At 41.3% G+C, this 16,482-nt stretch overlaps 1 protein-coding gene across 1 annotated transcript in view; it reads right to left on the bottom strand.

The window, feature by feature from the left end:
• Positions 1-366: 366 nt before the first annotated feature.
• The window catches only part of LOC128735783 (potassium channel subfamily K member 18), a 74,083-nt gene continuing 57,967 nt past the window's right edge, over positions 367-16,482 (bottom strand). The window contains exon 9 of the mRNA XM_053830269.1: positions 367-471. Within this exon, the coding sequence (XP_053686244.1) occupies positions 367-471 (105 nt within the window). The remainder of the gene's footprint in view (positions 472-16,482) is intronic.

Below are 16,482 nucleotides of genomic sequence, written 5' to 3'. Positions count from 1 at the left end.
TGTTTATTTTGTGGAATGTCATTCTTTAGATCCAAAACTTGCTTAATCGTTAAAAACTTAGCTCGGTAAAATCACGCACTCTCAAAATGAAGGTAATCAGAAAAGAAAGGCTGAACGGAAATTATTTACAGCAATAAGAAAACTAAAAACGTCAACAACTGTCTCGCATTGTCTTTAATCGCTGTCCTATCCTATGGCCTAGCACTAGCGTACAGTGCGCACGAACGGCTTCCTGGCGAAAGAGACCTTCGAAGCGATCTCAGCAGCAGGTTCAGTTGGTGGCGATTGTTTCGTGCTGACGCCATTGTTTTTTTTTGCTTCCAATCGCCAGCCACGGTGTCACGCTGCGTTGATGTGCATCCTATCTCAGCTGTCGGATTCGTCCTCGGAGGGCTGGGGAGCGGTCTTCTTACACTGGAAGCAGCCACGGACACACTTCTTCAGTGACCGAATCTTGTATATAACTTGCTCCTGAAAATGTCGAGAAATAGATTGAGAAGAAATAAAAAATGGATGAAAATGGTCAGCACAGGGCAAGTGGAAATAAAATTAGGTTGCACCTCGTAATGGTACCATTTGGGGGAGGAAAATGAACCCGCAAACTCTTGACCGACGATGCCAGATATAATCTTGTTGTACACGAAAAAATTGAGTTTTTATTGATACTATTTGCATTATATATATGCATTTTATAAAATTGGTCGTGTAAATCGACAAATAGATAAGCATTTTTGTACCAGAATCCTTAACATATGAGTAAATAAATATATGATTGCCTGCTTTAAACTTGTCCAGTCATCTGCATATCTGCAAATGGTACTCTTGACAGTGTTGCTGTCGAGTGGTAGCATCGGAAATGTCAGGCGGTCGTTTATTACACTATTATGGCTGCACCTCGGGTGTGATTTTGTCAGTTTGAAGTTTGTACAGAGGGTAGGTTTCTATGCGGAAGACAGCCCGTACAATAGTGTATCAAGAAAGTATCTTTTCATGGGACGCAATTGAGCTAAGCAGTTTAGCATAATGTGTTTACTCAATGTATTTAGCGGTGTACCGTCTAACGGGGTAACTTGCAACAGCGGGGTAACATGCAACAACGCTATATCGATCCCATTTACTGTACTTTTTCATCTGCTACTTCAATTTTTAATCTATATCAGTCACTGAATCTTGTTGTTAGCAGTTCAAAGAAGCCTTAGATACTGTTATGTTGATTTTCTGCTGTTTTGGTGATTTTTAAAAAATCCCACAAGATGGTGTCAAATTCATCGTCAATTTTTCGTCAGTAAAACGTTTGTGTCGCCTACAGGCACTTCAAATAAAAGAAGCCTAACATACATTTTTATAGTAAAATGAACAATAAGGAAACAAAATAATTGATTTATGATGACCAGTTTTGTTTATCTTGCTTGTTACCACATTATTCGTGAAACAAGTACTTAAACGGGGTAACTTGCAACAGCTGGTAGATATAAAAAGCTGTGATCCGTTAGCTTCAAGAAGCAAGTTATCATTTAATTTTGCATCAAACAACACTAAAGCACACCTGAAGAGTGTAAGATACTGTCGGTAACTCGGAAATATGCCAGTTTTTCTCTGGATATACTGAAAATGGCCATAGAAGAGGCCAAAAAGAAAATAACCTCACTGAGAGAATCAACCAGCAATATGAGAGTGTCTAATTACGATCACTCGTAACGTAATGAACATTCATATATTATGTAACCAAGATATCGATGATTTTTAACTCCCGTTCCACTTCATGACGCGATTTTGCATAGTGGATATACGACCATTACACGTCGTATTACACAACTCCCGCTTCCCTAAGTGCGTTACGTAATACGTGAATGGTCCTTAAAGAAGGCAGCTCTATTGGATCCAGACAAGGAAGATCAACTGCATGAATAATATAAAAAGTTATTTTGGTAATTTTTGTTACGGGGCTCATAAATTATTTTCACCAACGTGACATAGGACATTTATGCGTATATTCATAGCAAAAGCATTAAAAATCGCGAGTCGGATTATCATTTGCATATTCAAGTCAAAAGAAACTCATGCAAATCTTTCAATTCGTTCAATTTCCAAAAAATATTGCTTGTTGCAAGTTACCCCGTTAACCCCTTAAGGGTTACTAGTAATAAATTAGTTAAAAAATTCTACAACAGCCAATATTGATCGCATATTTTTTCTCAATATGTGAAATTGTTCTATGCTAGACCTAATTACTTTGTAAAATGGCGTCAAATGTACTACAGATGAATTTTCACTTGCACTCATAGTTGAGAACTGTTGCAAGTTACCCCGTTTGACGGTAATAATTTTTAAATTATTGTACTTGATTCAGTAGACCTGTTATTCAAATTGCGAGGTGATTAGGAACCGTTAATGGAAGGGAAGGCTCGGCGTTACTCTGTTATTTTACCGGGAAAAATTGGGTAGGGGTGCGTTACGTAACTAAATGATCACTTAGAGCACTTCACACGTTCTTGGTTATTCTAGAATTGATACTCGTGTGATTATTTGAATAGCCTAGATAAACCCTAGCCATTCGGTTACAAAAATTCATTTTTTTAGCTGGTGATTTTCTTACGTAAAGATTTGCTGACCATTGCCGAAGTAATTCATTCGGGATCATATTCGTTCATTTGAAGACAGAAAATAAAATCTAGCAATAGGGGTAGGATGCTGGAGAGTGCAGCATTATCCTTTAATACCAAACTAGAGAAAAATAGTGATTTTCTTACATAATCTTTTTGTAGATAATGGAGATATTTTAAAAATATTGATTCCAGGTAATAGTAACCAAAAATTTGTTCAAATAATTTTCTACGATCAATTGTGGTCATACAATTTTATAATGCCATTTCTTGCAGAAATTTTCGTCGTTTGTCGGTTTTATGAATTGATCTGACTTACTCCTGCTAAATCACTTAGGCAGCCATTATCATGTTATAAATATAGCTAATAACGATTTGATCTACCTTGAGCTGTGTATTTAGATATGAGCATATACATGTTATCAACGGCTCCCTTTGTTTTATTGTGCTTTGTTTTATTGCGGAAGGTGAATTGTGGTTTCGCCCTCGACTTTAGTAGTGGAATGCATGGTTGATAACATGACGATTGCTTTATTTTCCTTTGGGACGTAGAAACAAATGAAGCATCTTTGTTGAAAACGTGTATTCTGTTGAAAATCTCTATAAATAACCAGGATGCTGGGAAGATTTTTCTATAATTTTTTTTATCTTTGTCAATTAGTGTTTGTGTTAATTTGTCCGTAGAATGGATGCGTCAGTAACTCAGAATATTTTAATGCCATATTTCTCTGGTTAAGCTAGTATACACTGTGTTTATTTCGTGCAACTGCTCACCCACAGTTAGATTCTTATATGGAATCAAGAATTTGAGCAAGTTTTTATTCATACATTCGTTCTCAATTTTGTTAATACTTCCTTAAACTCAGCAGCGTTATCGAATCCTGTATTACGAGTTATCTCATCATCAAAACGAATGAATCGTGATAACTGACGAAATTTATTATAAGATATCATTGCTCGAATTAATGAAAGGAAATTTCCAAGGTTCACTAAAATGTTTTTTATTGACGCAGGACTACGTCGTACCGCAGGGTGTCATTCCAAAATTTAGAATGGGACCAGCGGCACAAAGAGTGAAAGGTTTTGAACGCTAATAGCTCTTCTAACATAAAACGGATTTTGAAGATACGCATACCATTCGATTCATAAAAGATGCAGTAATTGTCTGGTTACTATTAAATGATCGTTCTTTAATTGTTATATAACAAAAAATAACGATAATTATAATAGACCGTTGTATTTGTATTAAAAGATGTGTGTGTAATGACGAAGATTGTTTAAATAATTGTAATGTTTTATAACAATAGTTGCTCCGAGGATGAAGGCATAGACCTTCGAAACGTCAGCCGAAAACGTAAAATAAAGTTTTCGTAAGAAACCCGAGACCGAAAATTCACATCTTTTAATACAAAAAATAACCAAAACTTTTGAGGTAAAATTTTCTCATACATTTTCCATGCGATTGTTTTGCTCCCCCGGCACGGACGACTATCAGATACACCTACAACACCCGTTAACACTGCCAAGTGAGTTGACTAAAACAGAAGCCGAAATGGTATAAATACCATCATAAGGCTGGAAGCAGCTTCCAAGTGCTGGTTTTCGCTATCTCACACTAATCTTAATCTCACGCTAATGGTGAACCACGCAAAAAGTCAGAATTGCACAACAGTCAGCAGTTTCTATTTCTATGAATGGAATTGCCGAAATTTGCCACAGGTCAATTTCTGATGTAGACTAATCACTTTGAAAGCTATTTTTATTATTCATCACCTGAGAAACCTCTTTGTTGGTCTCATTAAAAATCGTTCTGCACATTTCTGGGGTGATTATCGATTTAAAATTATTTTTGACGTAGGACTACATATTTCATGAAGGTAGCTGGCAGGCTTGTTATTTCCTCACTCATTGTGCAAAAAGTGCAACTTTTTTTGTTCAACACAATGAGCAGAACTGCTTTCAGAAATGAGAAGTAAATCCACACAATGAGAAACAGACTAAACACAATGAGAAAAACTGACGTGCAGAAAAATTTCTTAATGCGCTTTTTAAATGAGCAACTTTCGGTTTTGCTCCCGGTGCTCTCGGTAACTACAGCAGTAAACTTGGAAACAAAACAACCGGTGTGCGTACAGCAACTTTAGACTCAGAGGCGTCAAGACAATCAAAAGTCGTTATATTTTGAATCTTAGCGGAGAATTGCCTTTGTTTATAATGGGACTTTCCCGTTGGTACGCGTCAAGAAGCAAATGTATGGGAATTCAAATGTTGCCATATCTAAATAACATTTTTCGCACTGTTGCCGTTGTGACATGTCTAACCATATGATGCAGTTGCGTTCACGTTCAGCCAAACTCAACTGAATATACTAAATGTAAGAATCATGATTCAACTGCATTAATGGATTAATATTTTTCTGATGGCAATGACCGCTACTGACAATCGTCGTTTTTTCTCAACGCACTACCCATGTTAAAACTACCCGTAGTTGTCATACGTCAGCGCATCGCATCAACGTATTCAAAGTGTATTAACATTCTCCTCAATGAGTACCACAGTGTGCGGTTGCTCATACAACTGCGTTCAGCAAGAAAGAGCACAGTTAAAATGAAACGTAGCAGAATAAATCGCGTTGAAGACTGAGCACAGTTTGAATTTTTCTCTTCTCTTTTTTTCTTCTGAGGAGGTGCCATCCCTGGTAGCTGGTATAGGATGTCATTCCAAAAAATCTTTCTCGAAAAGTGGTCAGGTTTTGAACGCTAATAGCTTAGTGGTTTCCCGATAGTTTTCCAAGATATTTACACCAATTGATAGAAAAATTGATTTGGAAAATATTGAAAATATAGAAAACTATTGATTTCCAATGCGTGTCAATGTAAAATTGAATTTTTTTTATATTTTTGCCTTCCCACGTCAGTGCTTCTCTAGCACGGATGACAGAAATATATACGATATGAGCTATGGGTTAAGCTTCCTTATGGTTGTTTTTAATTTACGCCCTATAGAATCCAATCGAAAATTGTTGAGCGTCAGCTGTTGCTGGTTGCTTGGATAAGGCAACGAAGACATCCAAATTCCAAATGTGGTTGTCAAAGTCAAAGTCCGATTGTAGAAATCAATAAGAATTGTTCTTAATCTACAAGTATAATAAAATAAATAAATAAAGATAAATAAAATTCACCAAGCGAGACGCTAATAAACCGAAGAATCCATCGACTCATTCGCCAGTGAACGATATGGTTTTGGCTGCTATGCCTTTTACTACGCATCGTCAGTCGGTCAGCGGTTTTCGTTGGCGACACATCGGCAAGCAGCTAGCTTGCGACACATCAAACATGCGGCTTTCGAGTCACATCCGTGGCATAATTTTAAAGGGTTACTAGGGTTTAACGGCGAGATGACACGTCTTATTCCAAATAAAAAAGAATGAAGGTCTGTGCTTGAGGCAATGCAACTAGCAAATTTTGTTCTATAGTTGTACAATGGTTGCCAATAATTGTTTGAAAATGTGATGCGTTATACAGCAAAGAAGTAAAAAGGTTACAAATATCGCGAACCAAAATTGAACAACACACTTTTTAATACATTTTGCCATTTTTCCAGAAAGAATTGAAATTCGGGGATAAAAGCGATCGTAGGCCAAACTTACTGTATTACGTTGAAGTATTAAGAACAATCTATTTATATAAGAGGCTTATGTCTGTACCGAAAACCAGGTCTCTGACAGGATGTCATGCTTACGTAGCAATGGGTTGTATTCTCAGTCACCTCACAGGTCCACTGCTGGACTGCTAGATTTCTCAACTGGTTGACTAGGCTGCTCGGGCTTCAAATGGTGAGTTGACAACCTGGAAGGAGCGTCAAACACAGCTCTGGTCCTCACAAGCTCCCGCCTCACGCCTCCACGAGTCATATGATACCAAATGCGGCGTAGCCTGGGCAATGTTGTCAATCTGACAATAGCGAAGTGAGGAGGTGCGACGCGAATACTGGCGCGGTAACCATAGCATGGCGGTAGAGGAAATGCTTCGTCAAACACGAGCGTCTGTTCACCAAGGAGGTGCGGCTCAAACAGCGTCTGTTCTCCATGTTAGGGGCGGCTGATTATTATACTCGTCCTTATGCCAGCAGGGACTCTAAACAGTGCTGTGCACGATGGTCCTCCGGCGAGACAGGGGGTTAGGGGCAGGCCCAACAAGCCGCCCTGGAAAACTAAAAGTTACCAACAACGAAGAAGAAAATAGGGATCGGAACAATCGGCGTCGACCCACGCGACGAAATAAGGACTACGATTGGAAACTCGGGACATGGAATTGCAAATCGCTCAGCTTCCCGGGTTGCGATAGGATAATATATGATGAATTACATCCCCGAAACTTCGAAGTCGTAGCACTGCAGGAACTTTGCTGGACAGGACAGAAGGTATGGAAAAGCGGGCATCGAGCGGCTACTTTCTACCAGAGCTGTGGCACCACCAACGAGCTGGGAACCGGCTTTATAGTACTGGGAAAGATGAGCCAGCGTGTGATTGGTTGGCAACCGATCAACGCAAGGATGTGCAAGTTGAGGATTAAGGGCCGTTTCTTCAATTACAGTATCATCAATGTGCATTGCCCACACGAAGGGAGACCCGATGACGAGAAGGAGGCGTTCTACGCGCAGCTGGAGCAGGTGTATGATGGCTGCCCGCGACGGGACGTGAAAATCGTCATCGGTGACATGAACGCGCAGGTAGGACGGGAAGCTATATATAGACCGGTAATCGGGCCAAACAGCCTGCATGCCGCAACGAACGACAACGGCCAACGATGCGTAAATTTTGCAGCTTCCCGCGGAATGGTAGTCCGAAGTACCTTCTTCCCCCGCAAAGATATCCACAAGGCCACCTGGAGATCACCAGACCAACGAATAGAAAACCAAATTGACCATATTCTAATCGACGGTAAATTCTTCTCTGATGTTATAAACGTTCGCACCTACCGCAGTGCGAATATAGATTCGGATCATTTCCTAGTTGCAGTTTGCATGCGCTCAAAACTCTCGACGGTGCATAAGACGCGTCGAAGTCGTACGCCGCGACCCAACATCGAGCAGCTACGAGTCACCGGAGTTGCCCAGGAATACGCGCGGCAGCTGGAAGCAGCGCTACCAACGGAAGAGCAACTTGGCGCAGCAACTCTTGAAGATGGTTGGAAAGGCATTAAGACCGCCATCGGTAGCACTGCACTAGCGGCACTAGGTACAATGAATCCGAACCGAAGAAATAATTGGTTCGACGGCGAATGCGAGCAATTAGTGCAGGAGAAGAATGCAGCACGTGCGAGGATGCTGCAATACCGTACGAGGGCGAATGTGGATCGATATAAACAAGCACGGAACAGGCAAAACTCAGTCTTCCGGAGGAAAAAGCGCCAACAGGAAGATCGGGATCGCGAGGCGATGGAAGAACTGTACCGTGCTAACGATAAACGGAGGTTCTACGAGAAGTTAAACCGCTCGCGCAAAGGCCATGTGCCGCAGGCCGATATGTGTCGAGACTCATACGGTAATCTTCTCACGAACGAACGTGAGGTGATCGAGAGGTGGAAGCAGTATTATGACGAGCACCTTAACAGCGATGTAGCTGAACATGGAGGTGACGATATGGCAATAGATCTTGGAGCACGTGCAGAAGACGACAGAATACCAGCCCCTGACCTCCAGGAGGTAGCAGAAGAGATCGGTCGGCTGAAGAACAATAAAGCGGCTGGGGCTGATCAGCTACCCGGCGAGCTGCTGAAATACGGTGGTGACGCACTGGCTAGAGCGCTGCACTGGGTCATTGTCAAGATTTGGGAGGATGAGCTACTACCGGAGGAGTGGACGGAAGGCATCGTGTGTCCGATCTACAAAAAGGGCGACAAGTTGGATTGTTGCAATTACCGCGCAATCACACTGTTGAACGCCGCCTACAAGGTACTCTCCCAACTTTTATGTCGTCGACTATCACCATTTGCAAAGGAGTTCGTGGGGCAATATCAAGCGGGATTCATGGGTGCCCGTGCCACCACGGACCAGATTTTCGCGCTTCGGCAAGTGTTGCAGAAATGTCGCGAATACAACGTGCCCACGCATCATTTATTCATCGACTTCAAATCGGCGTACGACACGATCGATCGAGATCAGCTATGGCAGATTTTGCACTACTACGGATTTCCGGATAAACTAACGCGATTGGTCAAGGCGACGATGGATCGAGTAATGTGTGTTGTTCGAGTATCAGGGGCAGTCTCGAGTCCCTTTGGATCTCGAAGAGGGTTACGGCAAGGTGATGGGCTTTCATGTTTGCTGTTTAACATCGCTTTGGAGGGTGTGATAAGAAGAGCGGGTATAGACACGAGTGGCACGATATTCACGAAGTCCGTCCAGCTTCTTGGTTTCGCTGACGACGTTGACATCATTACACGTACCTTTGAGAGGATGGCGGAAACGTACATCGGACTGAAAGCTGAAGCCAAACGGATAGGACTTGTCATTAATGTATCGAAAACAAAATACATGAAAGGAAGAGGTTCTAAAGAAGTGAATGCTGACCTCCCTCCCCGAATTCATTTAGACGGTGATGAAATCGAGGTGGTAGAAGAGTTCGTGTATCTGGGCTCACTGGTTACCGCAGACAACGACACCAGCAGAGAAATACAAAGACGCATTATGGCAGGAAATCGTGCCTACTTTGGACTCCGTAGGACGCTGCGATCGAACAAAATTCGCCACCGCACGAAGTTAACAATCTACAAGACGCTGATTAGACCGGTAGTCCTTTACGGCCATGAGACATGGACTATGCTCGTGGAGGACCAACGCGCCCTTAGTGTTTTCGAACGGAAGGTGTTGCGCACCATCTACGGCGGAGTGCAGATGGAAGACGGAACGTGGAGGAGGCGAATGAACCATGAATTGCATCAGCTGCTTAGGGAACCACCCATCGCTGCCACTGCAAAAATCGGTCGCCTGCGATGGGCTGGGCATGTCGTGAGGATGTCGGACGACTGCCCGGTTAAAAAAGTTCTCAATAACGATCCGACTGGAACGAGACGGCGGGGCGCGCAGCGAGCAAGATGGATCGATCAAGTGGAAGGCGACCTGCGGACCCTACGTAGACTACGTGGCTGGCGAATTGTGGCCATGGACCGAGTAGAATGGAAACGACTTCTTCGTACAGCAGAGGAAACCACGGCCTGGAGCTGATTAAGGTTAAGGTAGGCTGCTCGACTGAAGTGGTCGATTAGACTACTCGATTTGATTGCTCTACCGGACTGCATAACTGTACTGCTCGACTGAACTGTTCGATTCGACTGCTCGACTCAATTGCTTGATTGGAGAGATCGACTTGACTGCTTGACTGAACAGCTCGATTTAAATACTCGAGTGGATTACTCGACTTAACTACTCGATTCGACTGCTTGACACATTGGCTCGACTTACTACTCGACCCGACTGCTTGACTTAACTGCACGATTGAACTGCTCGATTAAACTGCTTGATTCCACTGCTCGAATGAACTACTCGATTGGACTATTTGAATTGACTGCTCGACTCAACTGACTAGACTACTTGATTTGATTGCTCGACTCAACTGACAGCTTGATTCAATAGTTCGACTAGACTGCTCGACTTAGCCACTCAACCCTGCTTGACTTAACCGTTTCATTCGACAGCTCAACTTAACTGCTCGATTCGACTGCTCGACTCGACTGCTCGACTCGACTGCTCAACTCAGCTGCTCAACTGGACTATTTGACTCAACTGCTCGAATGAACTGTTCGACTGGACTACTCGACTTAACTGCTCGACTCTACTGCTCGAATGAATTGCTCGACTCAACTGTTCGACTTAGCCGCTTAACCAGACTGCTAGACTAAACCATTCGATTCGACTGCTCGACTCAAGGGCTCGATTAGACTACTCGATTCAACTGCTCGACTGGACTACTCGACCTAACTGCTTGATTAAACCGCTCGACTGGACTGCTCGATTTAACTGCTCGACTCGACCACTCGATTCAACTGGTCGACCGGACTGTTCGACTGAACAGCTTGATTTAACTGCTCGATTTGACTGCTCGACTTGACTGTTCGACTCGCCTGCTCAACTCGATTGCTTGCTTGTTTCATATACTCGGTGTTAAATCAGACAAAATTTTAAAAAATGGGTTAATGATAGCAAACGATCAAGAATTTTCTAAGCAACATGTTACTCCAACCAGACTACATAAATGTTGCAAACAGCCAGATGTTTTTATTCATTTAAAAAAATCCAATACGACCATAAAAAAATTGTTTCAGTTTCCGGTTATGACTCTTTTATGTACAATAACTTAGAGCTATATTATGCAATTTAAGAACTCAAAGAACTAATACAAAGACTAGACATCTTCGCAAACACTGGTCAATGGAATGTATCCGCAGTTTTCTGGATTCTGAACAGACATTCATATTTTCCGGATTGTAAGATTCGGGCTCAACTAGTGTGTTAATATGTACGAAATGTTGGATTCCATCGCTTGCATATTCACACAAGTCATCAATTTTGATTAGATTATAGTAGAAGATCGAATTTAAGAAGGTATCTTCGTGCTTTTATGAACATATTTTACGTTCGGCACTTCAAGTTGGTTTTGCGTGACAACGGAAACACTTCATAACATGTTGGGACACTAAGCGCCTGTCGTCGTCGTTTCTAAGAAATGGAAACAAACGAAGTTGCAGGTGTATGGTTTTCACCCCGGGTTTGGAAAGCAAAAGTTTGCTCGCAAGTGTTGATTAATTAAATATGACGATGCTTAACATTGACGCGGGTTTCAATAGTTTCTGTTCGATTCTACTCAAAACGTTTCGATACGGTCTTGACTGAAGCGATGCGTGAAAAGTGAATTTAGCAAAACAGTTTCTTCGACATAAATTCTGTAGTTCTCTTGAAAACTGTGAAGGTTCATAATGCACCCCAGAAATCCTGTTTTATTCCGAGATTCTAAAATTGGTGAGCCTTGTTCAGCAAGGGTTCGTTCAAAGTTTGTTTTCGGTAACGATCGCTTAAAGGCAGTTACTTTTGAGTCCATGCTATTGAAGATATAAAAAAATATCATTAAACAGGCTGAGCAACTCTTCAGACAATCACCGAAGGCGGTTTCGTATACCGTTTTGGATATCGTGAAGCTTTTGGATTAGGCAACATTGCATCACGCCGTGTGGTGAAAGTAGAGTCCTTTGAGACTACAAAGTATTTCGCATTAATTTTTGCATATGCATTGGCTTCAAAATGACAAACACGTCGTAACCACCGCAAGGATGCTTGCAGTACGTATTTAGTCATTTAGAGGACTGGGCTTCAAGTTTCATTCCAAAGCGTTTGCAGTTGACAGGTTCGTAGTAATTCCATCAAAAATCAATTGCACAATAGTGCCTCCTGCATCGGAAGGCTGAAAAAGTTTGTTTCAATGGTGTTTTTTGTTTGTTTTTCGACGTTCATTCCGGCAATTGAAAAAATACACCACTGGTATTTTCCAGTTCTGCTTGATGCCAGACACCATGAATACCATAGCACCTTTCGACGGAATAGAATGTTCAGGCGAGTTCGTTCCATGATTTACCACTTTCTCTAACCGCTTCGTATTGTGGTTCCACTCCACGTATTGCCGACTGGCAATTTAGTCTATAATTAAATTACCGAGGAAGAGGCACACCATTGCACTGGTTTTCCAATTGGGGAACAGTTAGATTAAACTTCTAGATCGGTGGGTACACCGAGCTATAATCGACGGAGGAGGAGGTGGGTTAGGTATTATGATATCTAATACCTATAATAGAGTTTTTGAAATTTCCTAGATTAACACTAAACATTGTTGAATTTGGAAAAGTTTATAAATGATTGATGATAACTTTCGGCCGGAAACAGTAGGTCCATTTTAAATTAATCGAAATTGCGTAAAAGAGACTCCAGTGAATATTCTGATTTATATTCCTAATTCCATTATCACGCATGCCTTGCTTCGAAAATACCGAAATATACCCATAAAATTGGTGGATTGAAAATATGCCATTCAATGTTTTAACGATAACTTGAATTCAGATTCATACAAAAATGAACAGTCTGTTGCTTCACCTAGAAAAAATAACCTTTCAAAGGACAAAATGAAAACCGTGCATACAAATGTATCACACATGAAATTGTGTCCTCGTCACGTTTCAGCGATTGGATGCGGTAGAATGATTTGCAACGGAACAAAAAAAGAGCAAGCAATCCATTCGACATAAGCAAACCAACTAGCGGATGCCATTATCCTTGGTCGGCGCTCTGCTATCGGAGATCCGCAAGCTTCCATTGCTTCACAAATCCTTTGCATGGGATTGAATTTTATATTATTAGTTTCATATGTGAGAGGTAGAATTAATGCAACGAATTGTTTGATAAAGACTGTACTCGGAAAAAGTGAGACATATGTTGATTAGTTGGAAACTTTTTAGCGCATAGTTAAAAATTCACAAGATTTTGAGTGAATGCTAAGAGTGAAATGTTTATGGAAAAATAAAAATATAGTTATACGGATCTGGATTCATGTCTACTTGTTAATTCTAAATTTATACACTATTCTTAGTATTTAATACTTATTTAATAAGTTGTAGAAGAACATGGATGTAGTCGATGCCAAATATAGGCCGGTGGACAAAAATCTTTTTGTTTTTTTTTTCACCCTCCCCCCTTCAGTTGTCTAACACCGCAAGGACAAAAACTTTATAAAATATTCGTAATGGCCTAAGTTTAAATATTGTTAAAAATGAAGGAAAATCAGCAAAACTTGATACTTTTCGATGACAAATAGGGAAGGGGTACACTACCACGCGAATCGTCGGAAAATTTTACATAAGATCACTTACATTTTATCTGCTGGCAGTGCGTTTATGAATTTCGTTCATTTTTAAGGTAGTTTTTCCCATAGTGCAATGAAATGTTAATAAACGCATTTTCAAGTTTCGAAATTACTTTGAAGTTTCGAATAATCTCAAGAGTGGAATCCCACATTAGTCGACATAACAATGCATTATATTGCATTGCATTTGTACGAAATTGTTACTGTTATTTAAATATATGCAAAAGTATCCATAACTTGAAAATTTATTATGTTGATTCTATGTTGAAGATGCGTCTTTTTCATTAAAATACATTATTTAGCCCTGAAAATGGAAAATTTGGCTGTGGAGTCGGAATGAACAATTATTATACCAACTTTGGTTGAAATCGCTGGTTGTCGAATCCAAACCATGTGTGCGTTTGAGATGGAATGACCCACAGACGATTGAAGATTGTCTTGTTCTCAGGTTACGAATTTAGGAACCGCACGTGTCTGATGAAATATTCACAAAGAAAAAGAATCAAATTCCAAATTATGCTATTCGGCTTTCCTGTATTGCATTTGTCATATATGCAGAGTACTGTTTCAGTTGTTTAAACAGTGTTACTGTCACTGCCGCTAAACCCATATAACGGTGACAGTAACGCAGCTGTTTTCCTATCCTCTTTCTATGTGGTGCGGTATGGTCTAAAGCTAAACCAAATGCCCACGTCATATACGATGCTATTAAACGCTTCGCAAAAGTTGTCATTTCAGCAGATTTCATCATCTCAAGTTTCACTTCCGCATAGATTTCTATCATGCTATTGGCCCCCTTTTATGCAAGTTTGCTTTTCGAAGAGTGTCCATGGCACAAATTTCACCTTTTGCTGTTGATTGACGAATCTGGTTTAAATTGCATTTTATTTCATCCAACTAAATTTGAATAGTAAGTGTAAGCATGAATTTCAAATTTATATGTCATCAGATTATCAAAATAAACATGGCCCGCATTAGTGCATGATACCATTAGACGAAAAGATAAATTGATAGAAGAAGAATCTATTCGTGATAACTGACGATTCCAACGTTATATATGCCATGTTGATTGCAGAGTAAATATTTCCAGCTCGTGAGTAGTTTGCTTATGGGATACAGACGGGACATATTCATCAGAACAGCGCCAATGGTCACCAGTGTCCTTGTATTTTATTTCATATTATGATGATGATAGCAATCACTGCTAGTCTAGTATCCATGGTCATCAGATCAATTTGGCTCATTTTCCCCGTGGTTAGACATTGCAGCGTATATCATTTTTACGACCACGGTGACAGTATTGGGATTGAAATAATATCTTTAGCTAGGCCAGCGCTGTAGTATGGTTTTCAATAAGCGAAATGAATTGAGCACTAATTGAATTATTATGGAAGGTAGACGATAACAAATCCCTATTCGATACCTGTGGATCATATTTTTGATACGCGTTGGAATAATAAGATATACTGCTAGATAGAACATACTGCTGGGGCAAAACTATGAATTACAGATGATAAGATAAAGCCAGTATGTTTTTTTTACAGTGCGAAAGAAATGCGGTTTGTTTTGTCAGACTAAATAGACTAAATTATGGTTCGTCAGATATTTTGCAGGTAGTTTTGCTAGAAAACTTATTATTGACCTTCTGTAAACCAATCTAATTGTTGTATGTATCATTTGTGTATATAAACACGTCTTTCGATTTTAGCAACTAAAACCATTCATAACCATTGTAAGAGTGATGGGGTACGGAAGGCTGGCAACCTAAGGAAAATGATCATTTCGTAAGATCGGAGAAATAACATTGCTAATTCTTTCTCACAAAATTGTAGTTTATATTGTTTTTAATAAGATACGAGACGCGCAGTTGGAGAGTGAATACGACCGCTGCCCAAAACATGATATCAAGATCATCATCGGGGATTTCAATGCTCAGGTCGGCCAGGAGGAGGAATATAAACCGGTGATTAGAAGGTTCAGTGCACACCAGCGAACCAATGAAATGGGCCTAAGACTTATCGACTTTGCCGCCTCCAAGAATATGGCCGTACGTAGTACCTTTTTCCAGCACAAAATCCATCACAAGTACACCTGGAGGTCACCAAATCAGAGAGAATCACAGATCGACCACGTTTTGATCGACAGTCGGCACTTCTCAGACATTATCGACGTCAGATCCTATCGAAGCGTTAACGTTGACTCGGACCACTACCTAGTGATGGTTAAGATGCGCCCAAGACTCTCCGTTGTGAACAACATTCGGGATCGACGCCAGCCTCGGTTAGATCTCGCGCGGCTGAAGCAGTCAGACGTCGCCGCAAACTACGCGCATTCACTCGAAGCTGCGCTGCCGGAAGAGGACGAGCTGGACGAAGCCCTCGAGGACTGTTGGAACACTATCAAAACAGCCATCAGCAGTGTAGCGGAGAGCTCCATCGGGCATGTGACCCGGAATCAGCGGAACGATTGGTTTGACGATGAATGTAGGAGGGTGATGGATGAGGAGAACGCTGCGCGGGCGGCCAAGATGCGCAGTGCCACACGTCAGAACGTGGAAAGACACAAACAGAAGAAGATGCAGCGTATCCAAATCTTTCGGGAGAAAAAGCGCAACCTGGAAGAGCAGGAATATGCAGAGTTGGAGCGGCTGCATCGTTCTCAGGAAACGCGAAAGTTCTACCAGAAACTAAACGGATCCCGCAAAGGCTTTGTGCCGCGAGCCGAAATGTGTCGAGATAAGACTGGCAGTATTCTGACGGACGATCGTGAGGTGACCGATAGGTGGAAGCAGCACTTCGACGTATATCTGAATGGCGCCCAGGTGGAGAACCATGGCGGCGGGGAAAGCGATTTCGACGGTGCAACAAACGGGGACGAAGTGCCAGCCGCAACGATAGACGATGCTAAGGATACCATCATGCAGCTAAAGAACAACAAGTCAGCTAGAAAAGATGGCAACGGAGCGGAGCTTAT

The sequence above is a fragment of the Sabethes cyaneus genome, chromosome 2, assembly GCF_943734655.1.
Source record: "Sabethes cyaneus chromosome 2, idSabCyanKW18_F2, whole genome shotgun sequence".
In the NCBI taxonomy this organism is placed as follows: Eukaryota; Metazoa; Arthropoda; class Insecta; order Diptera; family Culicidae; genus Sabethes; species Sabethes cyaneus.
This window is presented reverse-complemented; position numbering and strand designations above follow the sequence as displayed.